The 25,469-nt window shown below is 41.7% G+C and overlaps 1 protein-coding gene across 4 annotated transcripts in view; it reads left to right on the top strand.

Moving 5' to 3' along the window:
• Positions 1-23,154, top strand: part of SLC12A1 (solute carrier family 12 member 1) — a 77,036-nt gene extending 53,882 nt beyond the window's left edge. For all 4 annotated transcript variants that reach the window (XM_037156475.2, XM_037156473.2, XM_037156472.2 and 1 more), the window contains 7 exons: positions 9,273-9,416; positions 11,929-12,060; positions 12,296-12,407; positions 13,673-13,759; positions 20,161-20,296; positions 21,679-21,746; positions 22,765-23,154. In XM_037156475.2, coding sequence (XP_037012370.1) covers positions 9,273-9,416; positions 11,929-12,060; positions 12,296-12,407; positions 13,673-13,759; positions 20,161-20,296; positions 21,679-21,746; positions 22,765-22,900 — 815 coding nt within the window. In that variant the 3' untranslated portion in view covers positions 22,901-23,154. The remainder of the gene's footprint in view (positions 1-9,272; positions 9,417-11,928; positions 12,061-12,295; positions 12,408-13,672; positions 13,760-20,160; positions 20,297-21,678; positions 21,747-22,764) is intronic.
• Positions 23,155-25,469: the final 2,315 nt, after the last annotated feature.

Genomic DNA, 25,469 nt, shown 5'->3' with positions numbered 1-25,469 from the left:
AATGAAGAACACATCTAAAAAGTCACTGCAATACTAGAACAGGGTAATAATCCATGGCTTATCTTTCACTTACCTTCACAATAGAATCCTCTGATGACACAGCACTAAAACAAAGGATTTGGGGGGGGTGCCTCTTATGTAGCAGCCATGATATAGGTATCAGTGCCAGGTCCGAAGACTGGTAAGAGTCCGCCTCTGTCCCCAGTAGACTCACAGCCTAGTAATGGAAATGAGTATATGATTAGTGTGATGATGGGTATATTAATAGGGTATTATGGAAAAGAGAGAAGAGGCATCTAACTCTAAGAAGGCTTCTTTGAAGAAATTACCTTGGTTCTGAGATCTAGTAGATGAGTAGGAGTTAACTAGGCAATGCTGGGGTAGAAAAAAACTGAGTTTGGGGACTAGCGTTTCCGGCAAAGAGAAAGCATTAGCAACGGCGTGAAGACACAGCAAAATGGAGGAATGCACCGTATGGGCAACCCAAATCAGATTAGTGTTAGTTCAGTGAAAAGTTGGGGCAGGCAATAGGAAATATGAGGCTGCTGATAGAAGGTCCTGACTTTAAAAGACCTCATTTGCCATATTAAAAAATGTGGCTCATACTTCATAAGCCATGAGGAACTATTGAGGTTTAAGTGAAAGAGTAATGTGGTCAAATTTAGGTTTTAAATCTTACACTTTTTCAATTATATTGGCATGGACTCAATGAGGACCATGAATGGAAACAGAGAGACAAATCAAAAAAGATTTTCATTTAGTCACGGCTAGAGAAGGTGACAGCCTAAACTAGAGTTATGGATGGAGAGAGAAGGACAGGAGTACTTTGGAGGTACAAAGAGAAGTATTTCAGGGTTGGATCCATGGATAGGACATGAGAGAGGGAGAAGTGAAAAGATTCCTTTTCACTTCTGGTAGTGGCTCTACCAATGGAATGAGAAACACAAGAGGAGTATGTTTAGTGAAGGAATGCCTGGTTCAGTTTCAAATAATCTCCTGTGGAAGATTCTATTGGGAATGTCCAATAGGCAGTGAGACAGTCTTGGTCTTAAAGAAGAGTCATGAACTGAAGATGTAGATTTAGCAGATATTATGGGCCATACTGTGTTGCCCAAGAATTCATATGTTGAAGTCCTAACCTCAGATCTGACTATATTGGTGGATAGGATCTTTAAAGAAGTAAAGTAAAATAAGATTCTTAGGGTAGGCCATAATCCAATAGGACTGACATCCTTATAAAAAGAGATTAGGACACATATAAACACAGAGGAAAGGGAGATGATGTCCATCTACAAGTCAAAGAGAGAGACACCAGAATGACACCAAACTGGCTACCGCCTCAATCTTGGACTTATGGTCTCTAGAACTGCAGGAAATAAATTTATGTTGTTTAAGCAACTGACTTGGTGGCACATGTTATGGCAGCCCTACCAAACTAACACAGGAGACATCCCAGTGAAGGTGAAAGTTGAAACTATGACATTGGAAAATATAGCCCAAAGTGTGTGTAGTCAAGAGCCCTAAAGCACAGGAAAGAGGCCCCACAGAAGGAAAGCAGTGAGCCATCAGAGAAGCAACGAACCAGACATCCATGGTGCTGCGGCATCAGAGTGCTCAAAGTGAGAAGAATCATTAACACGCCAATACACTGGAAAGACTGGTGAATAAAATGTAATTGACACAACACAGATCATCTTAGTGAGAGTAATTCCTGTCAACCTGTGTTCACAGAAGCCAGATTACAGTGGGTGGAGGACAGAATAGGAGATGATGAAGCAGAGAATATGGATGTGGCCAGCCATCCTGAGAAGTCTAGATGTTGAGGAGATTTACCATAGGGAGACCTGTAGACCTTAGAATGCCAGACAGAGCCATGTTTTTAGATTGAGGAAATGGGGCCGACAGAGTGGGAGAGGTTGAAGATGAAAGTTAAAAAAAAGTATGTGTGTGTGGGGGGGGTGGCCTTGGAGGAAGATCCTGGGGGAACAGGAGGGATTAGGAGAAAGGTGTGAATGGAAGAGCTGACCTGACACAGAAGAAAAATGCTTCATGAAATCTGTGGTTTTGTAAGAGTGGAGTGATGAATCGAGGAGGATTGTGCACATTAGTCTCAATTTTTTTTGAAGCCAGAGCAGTTTCTCTCATTGTCCAGTTATTCTCTGGCGGCATTTGGCCTCCAGGGTGTAGGAGGACCAGGATTTTGCTGGGTAGGGCCAACAGAGAGGAAAAGCCTGCGGGGGATTTGAGGGTGCTGGCGCCTCGTGGGTCCAGATTCTATTTGGCCATTTCACATTGTCTCCGTCATAACAGGAGGAAACATGAGTGGATTAGGTGAGTTCTCTGATGCAATCATTCTGGTGTGTTGTAAGGGAAGAGGAGAAGGAAGCAGAAACTAGAGATCAAGAGTTTGTATAGGATAGAGAACAACGATCTGGTATGTACACTCTATGATTATGTACAAAGAGCTTTAAACAAATTAAAAACAGAGTCCATCCTATGCAACATTGTAGCATGAAGGTTACCTTTAGTATCTTCAATCTCCGACTGTTATGTCCCCTTTTTGTTTTTATGAACATTTTACAATACATTTAGAAACCAAATATACTAACACCCTCTCGGTATTCATGATTAATTTATATATTCCTTCCTAATTGAACTTAATACACTAGTAGCAACAATAGCAAACATTTTTAGTACTTACCATGTGCCATGTATTATGTCTCACGTTCACATATATGACAACATCTATCGTCCCACTACCCTCTGAGGAAAGTATGATCATTAATGCCATTTTCTAACTAATGAAATTGAGGCTTACCCCAGATTCACCAAGCCAGTAGTTGGTAGAGCTGAGATTCAAACACATGTCTGATTGAAGCACTATTCTACTTTTTGAAAAGGAAAGCTAGAGAAGACAATGACTTACATCATGAGAGACAGTGGTAAAACCTGAGATGTGGGGATGGAACAAGGCTATCTCCACCCATTTCTCCAAAGCCCCAGCACGGGGCTGCCTGTCTGTGATAAGACAGACGTGACATCGAGGACACTTATAAGAACCTAATATTAAGAGGTTGCTCTGTTGCTAAATTTCTACATTTTACTTTAATTTTGTCTGCCTTTTGTGCTGTAATGTTTTTCACCAGAATACAACGTACAATTATATTCAGATTACATCTTTGCTTTGTATGTTATCTTGATCTCTTCATGTGAAAGATGTGATAGAGCTGAAAAATATTGCTCCCACCCCTCACGACTCCATCCACCAAAATGCATCATCAATTTAGCTCCATAAAGCAATACAGAAGCTCATTTTGCATGTGGTATTTCTGAAGGAATCCTGGCAGTGATCTGCATTCCCCTTTTAATTTCCCAAGGGATGTATTTGATTTATATCAACTTTGATGTTTGAAATATTTCTGCTTCTTAGTCAAGAAAGGGAAATTATAGTTGGATGCTAATAAAATAACTATAAGTACCAATTATCTAGGCTAAAAAAACCCAATATTACACAAATACATGAGGAACATGCAGAAAAACAACAGCATAATGATAGAAATTAACTTTACACTGAATTTCCATGCATTGTTTTGAAGTTTATTTAATTTATGGCACAACCCTCATATTAGATTTTGAATTGGAAGAAATAAGCTTGTGTTTCATTATATTATGCTGTAATATAAGGCTTAATAAGAGCCTGATAAATCTTAAGTATTGCATTACACTATGCTAATGATTATCATCATAGCTTTTCCAACACAGGCACCAAGGTGTCATCACAGATTATAATTTAAAGGAAATATTAGCAATTCTGAGTGCCCATATACTGTAGTTAATAAAGCAGTGAATAGAAATCAACTTTATAGGTAATTTGCTAGCTAATGACAATTATTTCCATTCTGTGCCACAGGCTTATGTGAAGAGTAACTTTTTATATAAATAAGATCGATACTCATAACATTCTAACTTGCACTCTGCAGCAACTCATTCAATACTGGTGGCTGATAGTGTCTCTTAATAAATTAATTTATCACCCAACAACACAAAAACCTCAGTATTTCATGTTGTTCACTTCCCAGGGGTGTTTAGCGAGTTTGCCAACTTTAGTAGACAGTCCAAATTATTCTGGTAAGAAATCGAGTGATGACATGTGATTTGCAATCATTGTGATCAAGTATTCCATGTAAGAACTGCACGATTTATGAGCATCTCAGAGCACAGGGATTCTGCCGTGTCTGAGGAAGTGGCTTAGCAAAATAGAGACAGATGGCAGTGCAGTAAATAACTATTTCACTGGGCGGTGGCCACTGCAGGATTGCTTCCTGCCTTTGGTCCAACTAGACTTTGCCCGGGCTACGGCACGTTGATTCATGTGAGCATTTACAGCTTTGAGTTGATTGACCAGAGGAAGAAGCATGATTTAATAATTAATAGAGAAGAAGGATGCCGCAAAGTGGGAGGGGGTGCAGTTCCTCAGGGGGGTTCCCTGTGCTCCCTGCTGTTCTTCCTGGTGTGAGATCACTGACTGCTCTCTCTCCCTAAGATTCGGAGTGAATTGTGATGTGCAGCTTCCTGCCTATTTCTAAAAAAATACCTTTAAAAAAAAAGACTGAGGAGAGAACATTTGAGGCAATCTCAGCACTAGATTGGATTTCAAAATATGGTCACTCCAGCTGGTTACCATACAATCAATTTATAAAGCACATGAAAATAGAATAACTACTATTCAAGTGGTTTGGCATTTTTATGAAGATACGGCTCAGGATTCACTATTTTCACTGTAAGAACTGTTTGGGGTTATATATGAACAATTGGTTATAAACTCACTCAACAGAGAGAAGCTAAAGCCTAAGGTGTTTTTTTTTTATCCAAATCAGGGATTCTCTTAATCTTACATTGAGAGAATGGCAGGATTTTACTCTCTCTCTATTATTGTGGCTTTGCAAATTGAGATGGAGTATGGAATTACCTAACATGGAAGATTAAAATTCCCACCTGATGCATAGGTGGTGGCCCTTTCCAGGGAAAGGACCCCTTTCCTTGCCCTTCATTCTTCTGATTAATCCCACCAGTCCTACCTGCAGTCCCCTTCCAGCCTGGTTTACACCACCAACCCGCTCTTTCTCCCTCTGGTCACAGCATTAACTCCTTTTTTCAAACACTGTCTTTTGTACCTGCCCCCCCCCCACGCACACGTTACACACCTTATCCCTGACATCCACTTATTCTTCTCCCTTTATAGAGAAAATACTCTCAAGTGTTTTAAGCTGTACTAACAGCACTGACCTGTTCTTTTATTTCCACAAACTGTCCTTGAGTACTTGTTATGGTGGTACTTGCAGAGGGGTGTGGGGAAAACTACAAAACTGAGAGAGAGAATGTGAAGTCTAAACATAGGACTCTGACGGGCCTGGGCTCAAACCCCAGCTTGACACTTTTTGGCTGTGCGACCTTAGTCAAATTATTTACCCTCTGTGTTTCACTGCACACGTTCACATTGGAATAATCACAGTGCCTGCCTAGAGATTTAGTATTTCGCACTAAGAGATGCAAAGGCTGCCTCGTGTTCAACACTGTGCAGTGGCACCTCGGGACTCGTCCAGAGAGGAAGCATTTTCTCTTGGGGGCAGCGCCGCAACTCATACAAGTTCCAGCAAGTACGACGAGTCCCGAGCAAGAGCCGAGTGCTGAAACATTTTTTTCTCATCGAAATGCGAGGAGTACAGGGTTTGACGAGATCTGAAGCTGATGAGTGCCAAGGTGTGACTTTGCTTGGCACAAAACGATCTCTCAGTAAATGGTGGTGATAAAATAGAACCTACACTCTCCTTCAGCAGTTTGCCGTCTAGTGGGGGTGGAACAGACATGTATCTTCCAACTGCTTTGTGCCCCTCGGTCATGAATGTTGAAACAGGATGGAGGAAGTGAAGAGCACTATGTGAATTTCTCTGGTTGGGAAATTTGGGTGGGAGGGGTTCTTCAAAAAATGCAGACTGGGTGTTCCTCCCACTGGCAGATGCTGGCCAGTCAGTGCAGTCACTGAAAAACAATGGTAAAGAGCGGTGAGCACTAGCGTTGGAAGCAGAGGGCTTGGGCACCGGCTGTGCAGCCCTGGGCAAATCACTAGAACTGGATGAACCCAAGTTTCCTTTATGTTAAAATGGGGAGACTATTACCAGCTCTGCCTGCATCCCAGTGTTGGCATGGGGATCAAATTAGATACCACATGGAAAGGCTTTGCGAACCCGGAATCTCACAAAAGTAGTATGATAGTGATGGTAGCAGTGATGAAGTAAGTCGTTTTTATTGTCAGCCCTGTGGAAAGCAGTTTATGTCTCTCCAGCCATTCTACCTGGCTCACCTGCCTGTGCCTAATGGTCAGCTTGCCCCCTCCTGTTGAAAGAAATGGTTGACAGAGTCTGCTCTGGATTTCTCACGCAAACATAGGCAAGCAGTATACCAGAGAGATGGCTCATCCCTGCCAGAGCAGAGCATCCCATCAGAGCATCAGAACATCCCTTCTACTCGGTGCTGAAATGAGAGAGGAGGGAGTACACAGAAGGAGGCCTTAGATCACCTACAAAGTGAATAATTAAGAATTAACTCTAATGAGAACTTGCAAAATCACTGTGCCGAAGATCACACCACTGTATGGATCCGAAAACTCCAGATGGTCCAACAAGCAGAGTTTGGCCTTTAGAATAGCCTCTGTCTCTGTCATCTTTGAGGGAACTGTTGAAACTGACTCATTCCAAGTCTGGCTTTGCCCCTCAGGCCTGGGAGTTTGCAGCTCACGCTGTCCAGCATGGGCTGTGCACCCACCTTCGAGCAGACTGTTGGAGCAGCTCCCAGTGTACTCAGCCAGCTGACTCGGTTACAAAGGAGGATTTCTCTTCTGTTCTCCTTTGTCCAAACTAGAGGACAAAGAACATGGCAACTAACTGGCCAATCACAGGGTGTGCTGGAGCCAGCCAAAAAGGGGAAGCAAAGGGAACTCCTCTCCACTCGTCGTTACAGCTGCCCCCAAAGAACCCTCCAAATATGCACCTTCCAGATGTCTGCAAAGAGCAGTTACTCTACAGCTGCCCCCTGCAGCACCCCAAAATATGGATAATAATACGGCCCCTGGGTGCCGTCACCCAGGGCCAGGATGATGCTGATGTTGCTACTCTGGGCAGCCTGAGACATGTACCTGAATCTTTAGGGTCCCTCCCTTTACCATGGTATGTTTGAGGGGCTGCAGTTTGGAGAAATTAACTTGATATATCCCACATGCTTAAGAATGTCTGGATTCCTCTGATGATGAAGAGCTGGAGGTTAATAAGACAACTCTGACATAACAGCAATACACCAAAAGCAAAAGGTCTTTCACGTTGGAAGGATGCAGGATTTGGAATCAAGCAGACCTCTTTGTACTTGAATCCTTTTACTTGCTGGGTGATATCAGACATCAGACATGTTACTCAACCTTTCCGAGCCTCAGTTTCTTCATCCACAAATGAGAATTATCACAGTAACTATCTCAGAGTTATTTGCCAAGGAATAACATGCACACAGCTCCTGGAACCTGGAGAGTGTGTAATAAATAGTAACAGTTAAAAGAACTTTCAGGCTCTCCAAAATATTCAGTTTGCTTTGCATGACTAAGCCCATTTGCAGGAGTTGCATAAATACACTGCCTGTAGAATGCACTGGTTGCTTTGCTCTTTAGGGAGCTCCAAATCACTACACAAGAACTGTCGTTTATTCTTTTTGCAATGCTAGGAAAAGGGAAAAGGGATACAGTTTTCCATTTCACAGATAGGAAATCAGAGGCATAGAAAAAGGCAATGACTTGTTTAATGTCACAGAAAGCCAGCAGCAGAGCTATAATCGGTCACGATCCCCAGCGCAATACAGCTTGTACTCACCTTTCAAAAGTCAGGGGTAAGAAACTCCTTTCTGAGCTTTAATACCATCAGTCTAATTTCTCAGGTTTTCTATAGCTGCTGATCTTGAGAACCTTTGAAGCTTTGGGGAAATCACATGGCTGATTTGACCTTACATCTCATGCCACTGGCAAAAGATTAATTGCTAAGACCTGGAAAGGGGCCAGACAATTCTGTGTAGCTGAATAACAGCACTGTCTAGGGATGTGACTGTCCTGACAGATTTAGTTAGTACATAATTGATAAATCTAGAGTTTGTATAGCTTCGCTTCCCAGATAGATGAGGCAACAGGCTCTGAGGGCTGACATTTGCAGAAGCCTCACCAGTGTTTTGTAACACTGAATCTAGGTTTTCTACTCTCTGTCTCAGAACATTGCTCATTTTCTAAGGCTCAGTTCTCAGCAGGGAAGAAGACCAGGGGATCTGACCAGAGGGTCGCTGTGTGCACTGGAGGCAGGAATGCCCACCCCTCTTCAGCACTGTCCTACGACTGCTCTCAAAGTCTATTTACCCTGCTCCGGGGCAGGCGAGGTCAGAGAATGCTGTGACACATTACACAGCAGCTAGGAGTTTTTCATCACAATCAAAAGCCCCAAAAGATAAAAGGCAGCCAGATACAACACAAAGTTTGGATAGTGGGTCTGAACCATGGTCAGGAAATTCTGCACAGCCTGTTATTCCAGACTCCAATGTCATGAGACCTGTTTTAGCAATCTGAACCCAGACAAGCACACAGACATTTTAGCTTTGGTTGCTTTCACTTTGGTCACTCCAGAAAGTATTTTGTTTATCGGGAAGAATTCAAGGTGGACATTCGTCGCCGTCATTTGTATTCAGAGCCCATAAAGTTTACTGTAAGATTTGGTTGCCTTTCCTGAATTCCTCTTCTCTAGTCTTATGTTTCGCTTCAGGAGGCATCGTCGTGCCTGGCCTACACCTAGCATACTTCTGTAATCCGGTCACTTCCGCCTGTAAACTACCTGACTCAGTGGCTCAGGTCAGAAAATCAGTGGCTTTCAGTGTATCAGATCTTATGTACAATGGATCTGGCTGTTTGGTTTTTGCATGAAGTGACTAAAGATGACATTAACTAGCCCTTACCAATAAAAATGTAGTAACTTTCATATATTATAATTAACACAGAGAGCTATTTTTAGGTCATTATTACTTTCTTAATTTAATTCACTGGTATTATATTAATTTTTAATAATCACTCAGAAAAAATCACATTGTGATAATTATTTTATCACAGATATACCATTTTAACATTAAAATGGTTTATGAGTATTCCTAAAACGTTTGTTTCTCTGAGTTTAGTAAGTGACTTTGTCTTCTTTCCTCAGATGAGTTAGAGAAATTAGAACAGGAGAGACTGGCTTTGGAAGCGACTATCAAAGACAACGACAGTGAGGAAGGAAGTGGAGGCATCCGAGGCTTGTTTAAAAAAGCTGGCAAGTTGAACATTACTAAGACACCTTCTAAAAAAGGTAAGTGGCTGCGTAGTGCACTAATATCTAAGTATTAAAGAGGACTGGAAATGAAAAATCCCACTATAAGTTTCATACACAGCTGATTCAAACATTTGGGTTTTTTTTGTTTTTGCTTTTTGTTTTTTTGAAAACTTTACAGAAATACTGCAGTTTTGAGTTTAATGAGGTCCACAGCGACCTCTGCTGGTAGAAGTTAGAACGTTAACATTTATTCTGTCACACAACTGATAATCCTGGTTACTGGAGTCATTCACTGCTGTGCAGCCCGGGAAAGATGGCTTCTGTAGGAGGGTCTTGAAGTCAAATGGCAAGATCCAAGCTGAGATCTAGCAGCCTTCTAGGCGAGGCTGACAGAATCCAACCTTTTGAAGAAGCTGTCTCCTACACTGGTAAAGGTTTGGTTTTGTTTCCTTGTTTTCCTACTGTAACCCAAGGGTGAAATTTACATATACATATAAAATATATATATTTTTTATATACCCCTTCAAGTGCCAGAGGTTCCCTTAGGTACCTGCAATATTGCATGGACAATTAAGAAAGCGGATTCTGTATTGTCACCCTTAAAATGCCATTGTCTAGGAAAACAATGTGTTTAAATCTAATAATGTTGGTGGTATTATCAGGACTTTAAGGCTATAGACATTAGCGTTTGACCATCTGGATGCTGTCACCTTTTTTCTTTCCAACTATTTGGTTAATTCATGAGAAGAGGTAACTATCCATCAAATCTGCTCTATTCAGTAGCACAGTCTGGAAAAGTGATGGAAATTTAGAAGTCATAGCCCAATAGTATTCTTACCATTCTTTAGCTGATGGCGAGGAGGGCAGCATTCATATCCTTACTAATGAAGGGGACTTATTTATTCTGGAAGCCTATTTCTGCATCACAATACTTTTGGCAAAAATTTACTCCTCGAAAGTCAACACAGATCGTTGTTTGGAAAAGCAAAGTAAGGTTGTGTGTTATACCCAACACCTAAAATTTCAGACACAGCTCAGTGCAGGCCCCTGCACTGCTCTGGGCTTCTGCTGCTTAGCTCTTTTGAGATCTAGGTCAAGACCAACTCTGCCTCCAGGTTCTCATGCTCAGAGTCCTCCAGAGGCTTTGATGTGCGTGTAAGTGGGGGCAGGGTTTGGTCCATTTTGTAAATGCATTTACTTTCTCCCTCAGCAGTCCTGGGAAGATAAAAACAATATAAGATAATTGCTTAGGAACAGGGAGGCCCAAAACAGGAAAACAGCAAAAGACAGAACAAAGCATCTTTAGAAGCCCTTAGATCAGAGAGGAAGGTCTGCACGGCTGTCAGCCCTCCTCCGAGCACCACGGTGACACCACCTCTTTGAAATAAGCGATAAAGTCACAACCTTGAAAGACATGGAAATAAGAAATAATATACACAGTGTAGCAAAGAAACCCCTACTGGCAAACAGAAGAAACAAGTCTAGTTCAAACCTGGCCTCGTTCCCCGGAACACTTTCATTGTGTCCATGTTGGATTGGAAATGGCATTAACATTTTTTTCAACTATTTCATGTGCACCCTTAATTATAGCTCAAGTAAAAAAATTGTCTTCCCATATTTCTTGGGTTTTTGATCTCATTCACAGAAATTGAAATAGCTCAAATGGCTTTATTTTAGCTTCACAAGGCTCCTTAAACAGTTAGGATTGAAGGTCGCACACAGTCGTGCACATCATCCCTGGCCTCCTGCGCGATTTGCATTCATGGAATTCACACCAGGGACTGTCTAATGAAGGAATACTACTGATTCAATTACTTCTTTCCAGAAAACTGATCGCCCTATGTTCTACTTTTGAGTAAATCTGAAAATACGATTAAGTTGAGTTATATCCAAAATTTGTAAAACTCAGGATTTTTTTCTAGCTAATTTAGATTGTTTCATGTCTAAGTAATGATTTCACTCTGAGACCAGTAACTGATAGCAGTTAAAGAATAACATTTCTGTGTTCCCCAAAGACTTTATACTATTTAGGAGCTGTGAATGTGGGAATGGAAAAAGATATAATCTGAAAATAATCCATAAAACCAATATCTAAAATTTTCAGCCCTGGCCAGGTGGCTCACTCACTTAGATCATCGTCCTATACATCAAAAGGTTGCAGGTTCAAGTCCGGGTCAGGGTACATGCCTATATCGGGTTCCATGCCTGGTCAGGGTGCTTATGGGAGACAACTAGTCGATGTTTCTCTCTGACATGGATGTCTCTCTCTCTCTCTCTCTCTCTCTCCCCCCTTTCCTCTCTCTAAAACATATTCTGGGTTAAAGAATTTTTAAAAAATTTTTAAACTACCGAAGGTGATACAAATTATCACATGTTCGATCAACCTTTATCTCCCCTTTTCAGTAAACACAGTTCACTATTTACCTATAAGTAGAAAAACTCTTAATTCATGACCCTTCCTCTATTTTCCTAAATGGATCTATTGGAAAGTTGTTTTGTTCCTTTCCTCAAAAGACAAATGGATATACTACTTTCCCTTTCATTGCAGACAGCAGCATTAACACAATCCAGTCTATGCATGTGGGGGAGTTCAACCAGAAACTGGTAGAAGCCAGCACCCAATTTAAAAAGAAGCAAGGAAAAGGCACAATTGATGTTTGGTGGCTGTTTGATGATGGAGGTAAAATTTTCTGGAATATACTCTAGGGACCAGAATTTCTGTGTTGACAAATTTAACAAACAGCATGGGAAGGTATATGGAAAAGATAGCAGTTAAAGAGTAACATTTCTGTGCTCTCCAAAGACTTTACATTATTTAGGAGCTATGAATATGGGAATGGAAAAAGATGTGAAGCCATTCATTTTCTTTCAGTAAGAGATACTCACTTTTTCTGTCATAATTTACTTTTTTTCAGGGTTAACACTCCTTATCCCCTATATCTTGACTCTCAGGAAAAAATGGAAAGACTGTAAATTAAGAATCTATGTCGGAGGGAAGGTTAACCGCATTGAAGAAGAAAAGATTGCGTAAGCAACTTATCACTTGCATTAGCACATTTTGGATGTTTGTTGTTCTAATGTTCCAATTATAAGAACTTTAAGTGACTTTGAAGTACAATAGATTTAAAGAAAATCCACCATGATATGCTTCATAGTTACTTGGTGTTCTAGTCAATAAATTATCTGTGTAAGTTTTCAAATCACTGTCCTTTTATCCTCTGCCACCAAAATGCTTTCAAAAAGGAGTTTGGCACAGAAGCCTCATCTTGTCTTGAATGAAAGTATCGTTATCTTGTATAAAGTTTATTGTGTTCTGACTAGTAAGTGAATCCCAGAAAGGAAGAGCCTGCTGGCATTTGTGTCCAACAGCTCCTTCTGGGAGGCCCACACACGGTCACTCCCAGCAGGCACTGCAGCAGGGGTCACTTAGGGGAGACCCGAGAAGCTGCCCCTGGTCCTAGTCCTGGCCCGCTGCCACCCAGCTGCTGGACTCTGCAGTCACTGCACCCGTTTTGTAGTGTGAAAGGGTGTAAATTCATGACTGTTGAGACCAACCTCACCATTGGTCAGATTGGAGTCATTCTGGTCAAAGAAGATGCTGAGGCAGCTATAGCTGTGCAGCTCTGATTGGACTGAGAAAGCCTCAGTCCTACTGGCTGAAATCAAATTCCAAGACTTTCTTTACAAGAGCAGGCTCAGATGGCCGGACACAGTGCAAACAGCCAGCTCAGTGCCGGAGGCAGGCGGTGCAGGGCAGGCCTCTCCCACAAGTGCAGTTTGTGTGCAAGGCCCCTATTTAGAAATAGCTGCTTGGCTTTGATTTTAAATTTGAGTCCAGTTAGCCAGCAGGAGCCCTTCTCAGAGGGTATCTTCTTTCTCAGAGTCCACAATATAGTTATTAGTTTGTCAATATTTGGACAGTAAACTCTAAAAATTATCAGCAAAATAGTAGTCAATAAGTATTAAAACTTGTTCTTTTTTCAAATGATAAAGACATTTTGGCAGCTCTACATTATGTTCCCTGAAACATAATGCAAGGCTGGGTTTGCTATTTCCAATGTCTGTACCTACAGGATCTTTTTTTTTTTTTTTTGCCTTCAGCAGAATAGCTTGATCCACAGTTAATATATCTATCAAGTACAATAATGAAAATCAAACAGTAATGAAAGACTGTCTGAAAGCTAAGTGGACATAAGACATGATTGCTTTGGATATCTTAAACACAAAACTCTGTGAAACGTAGCTAAATATGAAATGACAAAGGTTTTTTTTTTCTTTCCTTGTATTTTCAGAATGGCCTCCCTTCTGAGCAAGTTTAGAATAAAATTTGCAGACATTCATATCATTGGTGACATCAATATTAAACCAAACAAAGAAAGGTATGAAACATTTCACAAAGTCCGTTTTTTTAATCTGTGATGGTCTCTCATCTCTTTTGTGTCTATTATTAAAAGGGTAAAAATGCTATGTATTTACTGCAGTGACTTCCTGATAGGATATAATAAAAAGGGACTTCAAATGATCCCGACACAGTACTGTCAAGTACATTCTAAAGAAAGGAAAAGTCTTACGGTGGAGACAAGCTTGAGAGGGAGAATTGTGGAAGTACAGTTTAGTTAGCATTTTAGAATCGCCCTTCATGTTCCTGGTGTCTATCGTGGCAAGAATAGCAGGAAGTGAAAGCTGAGAGGACTCTGAACAGTCAGGGCAAGTTGCTGTTATTTAAAGTTACTGGTGGGATATCCTGGATGGAGAGCTCTGGTGGAGAGGACATGGAAACAGCTTGTGTCCCCTTGGCACAGTGACAGTGCCAGCCCTCCATGGCCATTCTAGCTTTTAGGCACTTAGGTTTCAATACTTAGAGTCTATGAGGGCCCCCAAAGGAGGTCTTGAATACTGCCTGAAGCCTGACAAGGAAACGTATTGGCCCCCAAATTTAAAAATAACAGAATTGAAATAATTGTTCAAGTGTCTTCAAAATATGACTTCATTTTAACCCTCTTTAATTATTAAATTCTCAAGTCCAGGATATTTAAAAACAGTTTGAAGGTTAGACCTTCACAGGAGTTCCCAGAGGTGCAAGATTACCTGGAAATGACAGCTGATTGTAAGTTAAGTGAACTACTCAGAGCAGTAAGTTAATAATTACAAATGTTTTCAATTGTTTACAGTCTGAAATCACGTTTACTATTGTGTCTGAATGTAATTTCACGTGTTTGACTTGGTGTGGAGTGGGGCTCCTAAGGTTAGAGTGCAGAGAGGCGGGAAGGCGTGCCTGCGCCTCCTTCCCCGGTCCTGGGCCTCCCCTCTTTCCGGCTGGCCGTGCCTGCTCCCTCCTCCTGCTGTTCTGGGGTTGCCATTCCATGTTCCTCAGAAGACTGTTGTCTTCTTGCTCTCCCCTTATTTTGATTCATACATACTACATGAGCTTAATAATCAACTGAAAATCATCTGAATTTAGGATGCATTCTTATTTACTGAATAACCTTGAACTTCATGCTGTTGGAAGGTATTCGAGATGCCTCCAAAGCTGCAGGTCACTTAAAATGGCTTTATGAACACCTTAACTGTGATAAGCTGTAACTGTCAGGGTTGACCGAGGTTATTACTATGTAATATATCCTTATATTACATATAACACACATTCCTTTATGCAATAATCTCTGGTGGCCTTCCACGTTTCATTTGAAGAATTTTAATGTCTAAGTCATTGTCTCTTGGCATTTGCAGGGATGTGATCAAATGAGCTATTCTTATGGCTCTGACTGGTGGAAATGCATTCTCCTTCATAACATAGCAGGTCCGATGACTACCTAGCATGTGCCACTTAGCAGCAGGCCAGAGCCTGCCAATGCTTCTCAAGTACAGGCCCATTTACTGTTGTCTAGAGGGTGGTCACAGTATGCCCTGCTGACTTTGGATTTTCCATAAGCCTTGGTTCAGTCCTGGGCAAAAATGAGTCACCTACTTGGAGCTGAATTCTTCTTGTTGTTGTTTGCTTTTTATCTTATCAGCAGCTAAGGACTATCTATGCTTGTTGATCAATTTGTTCCTACCTCTTTGCCCCCGTACCCATCAATATGGTTTTCTCTACCCAAGTCCTTGTTTCCTTCCCTTTCTTTCTTTTTATCCTTATCCATGGACATACTTACTGATTTTAGGGAGAGTGGAAATGGGGGGAGAGAGGGAGAAAAACATTGATTTATTGCCTCTCAAATGCACCCTGACTGGGAACTGAACCCACAGCCTAGGCATGTGCCCTGACCAGGAATCATACCGGCAACATTTTGGTTTACAGGCTGATTCTCCAACAAACCGAGCCACACTGGCCAGGGCTCCTTCCCTTTCTTCCATGTTAGTCTATGCCATGGTCAGCCCATCATACCCATCATTCACGTCTAATCACCAAGAATGTGAATGTGCTGCTTCCACTGGCCATGCCTCTGCATCCTCTCATTGCCCAGCACAGTCTAGCCACTCTTCCTCTTACTACCTTTGACCCTTGTGTCAGGGTTTTCTCTTTTCAGGGATCAAACTCTATGAACAGTAATAAGAAGCAGAGACCCAGACATTTTTGCTTGTTTCCCAGTAGCTAAATTTAATTTTAGATATTATTTTAATTGGATGTTTCTTACATATCCTCCTCATTCTGCAATGAAGAGATCTATCTCCCTTTCTCTGGAAAACACATGAATTAGTTTTCACAGTCTCTGAGGTTTTTTCCCCTGATACTTCAAGGTCTTGAGGAAGATGCAGAGGAAGAATTAAAATTAAATTTCTCGCTGGAGTTATTTAGCCAGCTTTTGCAGTAATTCCCCAGGCACAAAGCTAAGGGGCAGCCAGGAGGAGGTGTGCTGGGCGGGCTGCCCCGCTCTCTTCAGCCTCTGCGGCACCCAATGCCATGTGCCTTTATAAAACAGTCATCTATTTACCTGGTGCTGGCAACGGCTGTTCTAACACTGGCAGGTAAATTTTAGAACACAGAATGGTGATTCAGTGCATCTCACACATGGTCACTGGTAGCACATCTGGCACCTTTGTGATAATTTTTAAAAGGCAGCACCTCAGGATATATCAATGAGAGAGAGAACTCTTCCTCTGGGCTGATGCAGCTTTGGGCCCAGGTCCCAAAGCTTGGAGCACTGGCTCAGCATCGGCTCCCACCTGGGCCTCCCTGGATGAGCAGCCCTCACCTACTGTCAACAACTATCCCGGGGTCCCTGGTTTTCTGTCTTTGTTTTTAGTCACTGGGTAACAATGAATGTCCAGGATAGTTTGTGAGTGATTTCGGTGTTGGAGGCTAAGGTTGAATGTCCTTAAATTGTGTTTAATAAATCTTTCAACTACCATAAAACATCAGTAAGTCATGATGGGGACACTTTATCATAGAAACATTATCTATAATATAGAGCAAGGGTGAGAGGAAGTACAAAAGCAAAGTTAATGAGAAACTAATTGAGCCAGGAAAAACCGAAAAGCTCTTGTGGTTGAATTTCATTTTTTATTGTGTAACTGAATTAAAAGTCGTAGGCCAAAAGGACAACAGTCTTTATATAGAAATCAGGAGAAACTAGAAGCAATTAACTAGATAATTTAGTTTAAAGGTGCTAGAGTGGCCATAAAAATAACTAGTACTTTAATTGGAAAGAAGAAATCTTATGAAATTAGGGGGGAAACTTTTATACAATTAAAAACATTTTAAATTTTGTTATTATGAAGAACAGGATGGAGAAGGCAAGGCAGCTGGAGTTAATATTTTAATTGAATTAAATCTCATTTATTTTTAATAGCATATAATGCTTGGCCTATTCTTGAGTCATCACATTTAATGAGAATTAAAATAAAAATCTTCAGCTAACTTTGGACCACCTAGCTAGGAGATGGGAAATGACCAGCATGGGGTGAGGATGAAGAAGTCAAAGATGAACATAGTCAAGGAGTAGTAAGAGTTCAGAGAAAACAAATGGACAAATACAGCCCATGACAACCTTCTGTATCACTTTAGCATATTTCAATTGCAAGTAAAAAGAAAACTCATGATGACTTAAAGTAATAGAAATTATATCAAACATAACTGAAAAGTACAAGTGTACATGGGGGGGACCAAAAAACAAAAAAAAAATGGAATTATCTCCTGGCAGGTGGGCCTCCTGCAGTGCTGGCTCCCCCTGCTAGTTGAATGTTCTAGGAACCCATCTGTAGCAGTGTACCAGCTGGTGTTGTTGTGAGAGGCTGCATTCGGTTTCAGTGAATTCTTTTTAAGACTCTTCCAGTGCATTTGCCCATTTCATGATGGGTGATGTACTAGTGCACCTGCCCACAGTACACTCAGTGTTCAGCAGTTTTTGACCAAAAGCCTACATGACCCCCATGCCCCACCCTCCCTGTTCACCTGACCTCACCTTGAGTGACTTTTTTTGTTTCCTTGGATTTAAAAAAAGGCCTCAAAGGGAAATGTTTTGCCGATGTAGAAGGGTTGAAACAAAAAAAAAAAACAGCATAAGTACTAAAAGGCATCAAAATCAATGAGTTCAGAAACTGTTTCGAGCAGTGGAAAAAACACCTCGATAGGGGTATTGCATGACATGAAAAGTACTTTGAAAGTGACTGGAATTTACACATGTAAGAATAAATACACAGTGTTTATAAGTAAATTGCATTTTGGGGGGAGTCCCCACCTTGTATTTTGGTTTTTAGGTAAAGCTTGCTCTAGAAAGTTAATTTTGCAATCAAAGACTATTTCTCTTTCATTCTCTTTACTCTACCTTTCATTATGAAATTGTAAGTTCAAGTTGATTTTGCTGATAAAAATAAGATGACTGTCCATAGCAACCAGGACTACATATTTGCCAGTTTATGTTCAGTAAGAAAGCTTGTCTCTTCCCTGGTCATTGAATTCAGGTCATGGGCACCATTTAGGCTGTACCAGTCTAAGCCACTGCACCACTCACCACGGTCAAGTGGAATGCTAGGTCCCTATTCATCGAGCTTTCCTGGGTTATGTGCCCACCTTGGCCAGCCACGCTGGCAGAAAGGATAGAACTGTGTGCATCGGCTGATGCTGCGGATGGAGTCATTCCCACTCAGACCACAATGGGGAAGGTAGTGCAAATGCTGGGAAATGACCAGCTACCTCCATTTCACCTTCTATTTCCTAGGAAACTATTTTTGAACTGCTTTTTCTTATAAGCCCATTAAGGTGCAAAGGAAACTCTTATTGTGATCAAAATAAGCATATGGAGAGCTTCAACGGAGAGCCCCTCAGTGGCCAACCTCGACCTGGGGCTGTGCAGTAAAACAAATTCCTTGCCTTAACTGGGCACTGCACACTTTCCATAGCACTGTCACCAAAAGCACCATACTGACCCTCATATCTACCCTCATGCCAGCTCTGAGCAGCCATTGTCACCCCTGGTATAGGCGGGGTCACCCATGTTGTGGAGGAGGACTGGAGAGCTGGAGGGAGAACCCAGGCTCTTCTCGCCTAGGCCAGACCCTTCCCGCTGATTTCCGCCCAAGGCTTCTGAAAGCGCGGCACTGTGGGAACAAACTGCGCATACAAGTACTGTGTGGTTGACAGAATAACAGGGCATATCAGTCTTATTCCTTCTCTGTCATTGTCCAGGGTTCTAAATAAGTCCTTGTGTCAGAAATCTACTGCATTAAGTATCTTTCCAATCCCTTAACAAAGGCACACAGATAGGGGCCTTCTATTCATTAGTAGTCCGTGCACTTTGATCTGTGAATCCTGAATCATGCCAGCTGATGAGGTCATTGAACTCACAGCTTCATATTTTACTTTCTTAGCCTAACAGCACATTGAATGTAATTATCACTCATTCCAAAGTTACTAAATTACACACAAGCTACATTATATAAAACCAACGAAAATTATTTATATTTGAGATCATTAGAGTAGCATACCAAAGACAACACTCTCATCAATCATAAGCTTTGTTTTGTGCTATCATTTAAAAGAGACACACCTTATGAGATTGTTATGAAGGACAGCATGAGATTTTTCCGCAGTTTTTAAAAGTCCCACAGCGTTGGCTGCTGCTGCTCCCAATTCTCTACTAAATGATTTCTTCTTAATTACTCTAAAACGCCTCAGAATTTTAGACATTATTGATTTTTTGTTCTTTTTTCTAACATGCACCTTAACAATAGCCATTTGAAAAGCTCAGGCAACAACAGCGGAAGGACAAAGGTGCCTTATTAGCAGCAAACATTCAAGTTGCTCTGTAGCCACTGAACTTGTGGGAGCCTTGCTGTTCTCCCACCTGCCCGCGCCTCCTGCCTGCCATGAGTGGGCATTGTCCTGTGGACTGAAGGTGAGGGGGCAGCCCTCCCCAACTCCTAAGGAACCTAGTTTATCTCCTGCACTGATTCATGCATGTCTGCCATGGAATCTGTAAATCAGGCTGATGGAAATTCATTTCTGGGCTACAGTGTCTGCATTACAGCTGTGTCTTTGATGATACTGTGCAGAAAACGTATTTACTGAATAACTACTATCTCTGTGTTGGTGTGTTTATATTGTGGTTCTAATACCTAAACGGTAGACAAGTCCTCAAGCATGTTAAGGCCTTTCCTTGGATATGGAGGCAGTACTGTAGTCATTCACCCACAGTGAATGACTTCAAAGATAACTCATAAAAGATTTTCACAACATTCAGCTCTGATCCTGCAGCCAGAAGAGCCAGTCAGACCAGGAGTATCTGCTACATAATGAGTTAGTTTCCCCACTGTGAGACCTCCTTTATGATTCCAATTTCAGCTGGAAAGGCTTTGAAGAGATGATAGAACAATACCGGCTCCATGAAAGCTGCAAAGATCTAACAACTGCTGAGAAATTGAAGAGAGAAACTCCATGGAAAATTACAGATGCTGAACTGGAAGCAGTCAAGGAAAAGGTGAAGTCTTGTCTTCCTTAATTTTTACTTTACTGTCTAACTAGCTGAAAAAAGGAAACAGCGGTCGGTTTAAAGATCAAGAAGTAATGTATCTATTATAGAATTTCACTATTTAAGATCCAGGGTTCCTGCATTTTTCAAGTGCTTTTCAATTATATTACCAGATAGGAGGATTTAGAAAACTTTTCATTTACTTAGTATGAAATTGATTCCTTTTAACAGTTTAAAAAAACACAGGTTATTGACACATATTGTGAAAAATGCTTTCAAGTTTCATTTTCTAGAACAGGAGACAGACCCACCAGTCTAAAATAATTTAAGTCAAGTCAGTGTGTATGCAAAGTAGTTAAAGATGGATTGCCTCACCACCTGATGCCATAACGAGTAAAGATAGCTGTGAAAACTAGCATAGGGATCTGAGAAAGTAGGTAATGGGATAGTAAGGATGAAAGCTGGAGCAGGCCCAGGCTGTAGGATGGGCGTAAAATGGTGGGGTTTTCTGGGAAACACAAGACAGGAGTTATCGGCCATCTGGACGGCCCTCAATGAAGCTGTGATGAGGAGGGTGAGTAAGGCAGGGACAGAAGAGTAAAGCAGAAGAACCGACACTTGAATTGGACTGAACATTCAAGAAAAAGGGCCACAAGAACCTCTAAACTACAAAATTTAAATAAATTCCATTAGGAACTGAAGTTAGAACAAATTAGAGCAGGAGGTAGTAAAAGCATTTCAAAGTTAGTGGAAAAATTACTAAAAATTATAAACTCTGTGTAACAAACCGCCCAGTTCTAACAAAGCCTTTTCATATAATTGAACAAATCACATATCTAGAATCCCATTTTTGAAACAAGTGATATATAATAATATATATTATTGTTTTTATCACTGCAAAATAGTCAAGTGTAATTATTTTCCCAGGTTCGTCTTTTGGTGCCTGTTTAGGTGAAACCAGTACCCTCTGCTGATAAAACATGCAAAGAGTTTAAAGAAAGGTAGATGGGGATATAATCTATATTCTTGAGATATCAAGTTAGCAGGAAGATCGGGTCAGTTTTCTTCAAAACTGACTCCGATTCTTCCGTCCCCAGAACTGGTGGTCATCATCTTCTTTTTACTCTTGTCCTATCGTTTGCTCATTTTCTCCCACCTGGAATTTAACGAGACACTACAGCACAGTGACAACCTGGTTCTACACTTCATATCCCTAAAATTTCTCATGGGTTTTTTAAAAACACTCTATGTTTCCAAACCTGAATGAAATCAGTGTAATATTTTTTAGAAGTGAGGTTTTTCTACTTGTCTATAATTTGAGGTAATAAGAGAAATTCTTATTCACAATTCTGGGAAGACTGCCCTCAACAAAATCTGAATGTTGTCCACAGAGTTACCGCCAAGTTCGACTGAATGAGCTCTTACAGGAGCACTCGAGAGCTGCTAATCTCATAGTCCTGTAAGTATCGCTGCAGACATTTAAGAATGTGCCAGCATGATACCTAAGAATGGTACCTAAGAGAAATCTTAAGTAAATGGGTTAATCAATTTAAAAGTTCATGCCTATTCAGGTGGAAACTCAAAAATATTGGAACATGTGGGATTTTAGACAATGAAAAAAAACACTTGTCACCCTGAGACCTAGAAAACCAGGGCCCAGGGGCCTTAGTGGCCCCACTGGCCCTTTGCTGCAGGGCAGTGCCCACCTGCAGCCCCGGCGGCCCCTCCAGACCACGCTCCAGGAGCCCGGCCCTGGAATCCCCTGCCTGACAAGCTTCCAGTCGGCCAACGAGGCCCACAGGCCCCTTCGCTAGGTGGGTGCTCCTGAGGTGAGCAGTCCACTGCTTGTTCACAAGGCTCCTTGCCATCTGCGGAGAGGCCAAGGGGAGACCCTCCACCCCACACATGTTAGGGGTGCACCTACTGAAAATAGTAATGTCTTTCATCGACCTAAAGATTGATGGCTAAATATGAGAATCTCCAACTATTTCACATTAATCGCCCATGAACTGACTCCTACACACAAAGGCAATATGTCTTCTAGGAAGGCCCAGCCTGGAGGACTGTCCATCAAAGACATAAAATGGTCTCCTGAATCAAGTGGTTCAAATAGCTGGTTTCTGAGGTTCCTCCAAATATAAGAGCTTTGAACTATTGGGGAAAATTATTTCTGCCAAAAAAGGAGTAGAGGTATTGATTGATCTAATTTACCTTTTAAAAAGGAGTAAAAATCTATAGTTGTGTTTTACCTCTACAATGCCTAAACCTAATTCCCTGGTTTATAGGTATCTGTATTATCTGAGAAATACATTAGTACAATACCTATACTCAAAGTCATTGAAGTGCTTTCATCTTGGGGAGGAGGGGTACAGAAGTGTCAGGCTACTGCTTACTAAGCAGCTCAGACAACTGGAGGGGTGACTGACTCCGAGCAGTAGCTCTCACCTCTGTTTTCTGTTTTTCTCCCCTGCTGGCAGGAGCCTCCCAGTGGCCAGAAAAGGATCCATATCAGACTGGTTGTACATGGCTTGGCTGGAAATCCTCACGAAGAACCTCCCTCCTGTCTTACTAGTTAGAGGAAACCACAAAAATGTCCTGACGTTTTACTCTTAAATCATGAAAAATCACAGCACATTTTAACTTAACATATGGATGATTAAGAACCGGTCCAGTACTTGATATTGTAAATCCGATCCACACTTAGGCAACCCCTGGAAGCTATAGTACACGTTTCTACATACATTTTGTCATTACTTTTTTATTAGTTAACAGGAGCTTTTTTTCTTCTGTCAGCTTAAGGGCAGTGTCAAAGCCACTGGCACATCTGAGAAAAACATCTTTGTCATTGCTGTTGACACACCAGAAAATTAAGCAAACCCATGCTGCTTTATGCTCAGGAAAAGCAGCAACTTGACTGCAAGCTTCTCCAGGCAAAACTAACGTTTGTTTGCTCCTAGGCCCCCACGGAGGCCCTGGCCCCACGGCAGGTTCTCACTAAATGCTTATTGACAGGTTGGTGGAGGAACACGGCTGGTTATCAAAGGCAAAGGCCAGCCGGGCAGGAAACATGATTATGCTTGCCCTTCTGAGAGGCTTATACCTACAAAGAAGATTTGAAAATCAATAACTGAAAACTTTAAGAAACACTGGAGTCTACAAAATGTTTAAAGCAGTTCCCAAAATAAGGTTATTTAATGTAGCACAGATTACGTACTCGGAGTGATCAGAGCGATCGCTGGCGATAACGTGCACGTCAGTGCGCTGCTGGCTGAGGCGCGCGCTGGCTGCGTTAGGAGGCAACGCGCACTCCCATTAAATGCAATATGTTCCATTATTAAAGTAGAAACTTAGCTTTCTTCCCTATTAAATATTTTGAAATTTCCACCATAGTATTTCTTTGCATATTTTTCTAATTAAGTGGTTAGCACAGATGAAATCTTCAGATGTCTAGTAATTGAAAACCAACAACCACAAATTTTTAAACATTATAAAGAAATACATCCTGAATCATTTACTTAGTTACTTTATATAGTGATTATATGGATTTAAAAGAACAATTCAAATGTGGAGAAACTTGCAAAATTTAAAATATGTAAGTACTGATTGTTTTCCCATTTTTGTTAGTATTCCTATAATACTTAATCACATTGGAAAAAAACAACAAAATTTTGTTTTCTGATGATTGACTTGCTTTTTCTCCTGACATGTTTTAACTGTTTAAACTAACTGCTAAAATATAAAGGAAACAATAAACCTGAAATAAAAGCACTGAAATTCATGCACTTTGGCCTAGGTCATGTTTTTATTTTTCAGTCGCTAAGATCACAATGCACTGGTGGAGCAGATATGAGCCTTAAAATTTCTATCATTTGCCTCATCTGAAAGGTTATCGAAAACTGGGATTTAAGATTAGGCCTTCCAAGCCCAGACTCGTCTCAGAAGGATGACCGGGGAAGCCAATGAGCCAGCAAAGTTGCAGTGGCAGGCTATGCCCGCTCCATGTGTGGGAGCATTTGACTTAACTCAGCCCTAGATTAGAGCCTCTCTCGTGAGCCTCTGCACCTGAAATCCAAATGACTAGAGGTGGTGACCAGGGACAGGTGTGCCCAGCTTCACCTGGCCCTGACACTCTCTGAAACACTTGGGAGGGTCTCTGGGAAAGGTGAGAAGTAATGACTTCTGTAACAGCAAAGTCTGGCTCTTGTTTCTTGGAGAGACTGTTTCGGCTGGGTTCCCTGGAAATCGGACTCAGAGAGAGCTGAGTGTGGAGCATGTTTGTTGAGGAGCACCCTTGCGATCAGCACCCTTGGGATCAGCACCCGTGGAAGAGAGGAACAGGAAGCAGGAAGGGTGGAAGGAAAGGTGAGCTGTGGTGCAGGCCACAGGTCAGCGTCAGCTGAGCCCACAGGATGCTCTGGAGACAGAGGTGCCTTCAGAGTAGCCCCAAGCAGGGCTGAGAGGACCGGCCTTTATTCTCCCTCACTGATCAGTCATTGGATGTGGCCTGTCAGGCTGGGGTGTGATCTTGGCAGAAGCCACTCTCTGAGAGCTGAGAGCTGAGGCCTGTCTGCTGACAGCACTCCCAGCTGCTGGGGCACTGAGTCTTGCATTAAACAGGGTCTGGGTGGGTCATCACCATGCCAAAGAAAGGGGCCATATAATGTAGTGGTTAAACAACAACAGCCCCCCCCAGGCCCACACACACGCCCCTCCAGACTGCTCTCACCATTTATTAGTGGTTTGACCTCAAACTAGTAGTTTAACTTTCTCTGTGCTACTGGCAAAAGAGTGACTAGAGAAATGTCCTTGGTTTCTAAGTTAACAAAGGAGAAGAGCACAGACAGAAAAAAGGGCTGGGTGGCAATAGAGGCTGATGGTTTTAAAGTCAAGAGCAGCTGTATTGGGAATAGGTTAGAGCGGCAGGAATCTGAAAGAATGGGGGCTGCGCTCAGGTACCAGCAGTGTTTTGTAGCCCTGATGCCCTGCCCTTATCCTTTGCTTCACCCAGCTCTGTTAAGCCAACCACCCATTGTCCCCATGTCTACACTCAGCTTTCTCAGCAGGAAGGGGAAAGTCATACAAACAAGTTCCCTGACATCCCACTATCTGTGTCCTCTCATCTTATGTACATTTCCCATCAGCTGCTTCCACAAGGGCTTTTCAAAATCTCCACCTGTGTGCA

Source organism: Artibeus jamaicensis, unplaced genomic scaffold, assembly GCF_021234435.1.
Source record: "Artibeus jamaicensis isolate MK-2021 breed Jamaican fruit bat unplaced genomic scaffold, CSHL_Jam_final contig_548, whole genome shotgun sequence".
Lineage (NCBI taxonomy): Eukaryota > Metazoa > Chordata > Mammalia > Chiroptera > Phyllostomidae > Artibeus > Artibeus jamaicensis.
Note: the sequence above shows the minus strand (reverse complement) of the source record. Positions and strands in the feature narration are given on the sequence as shown.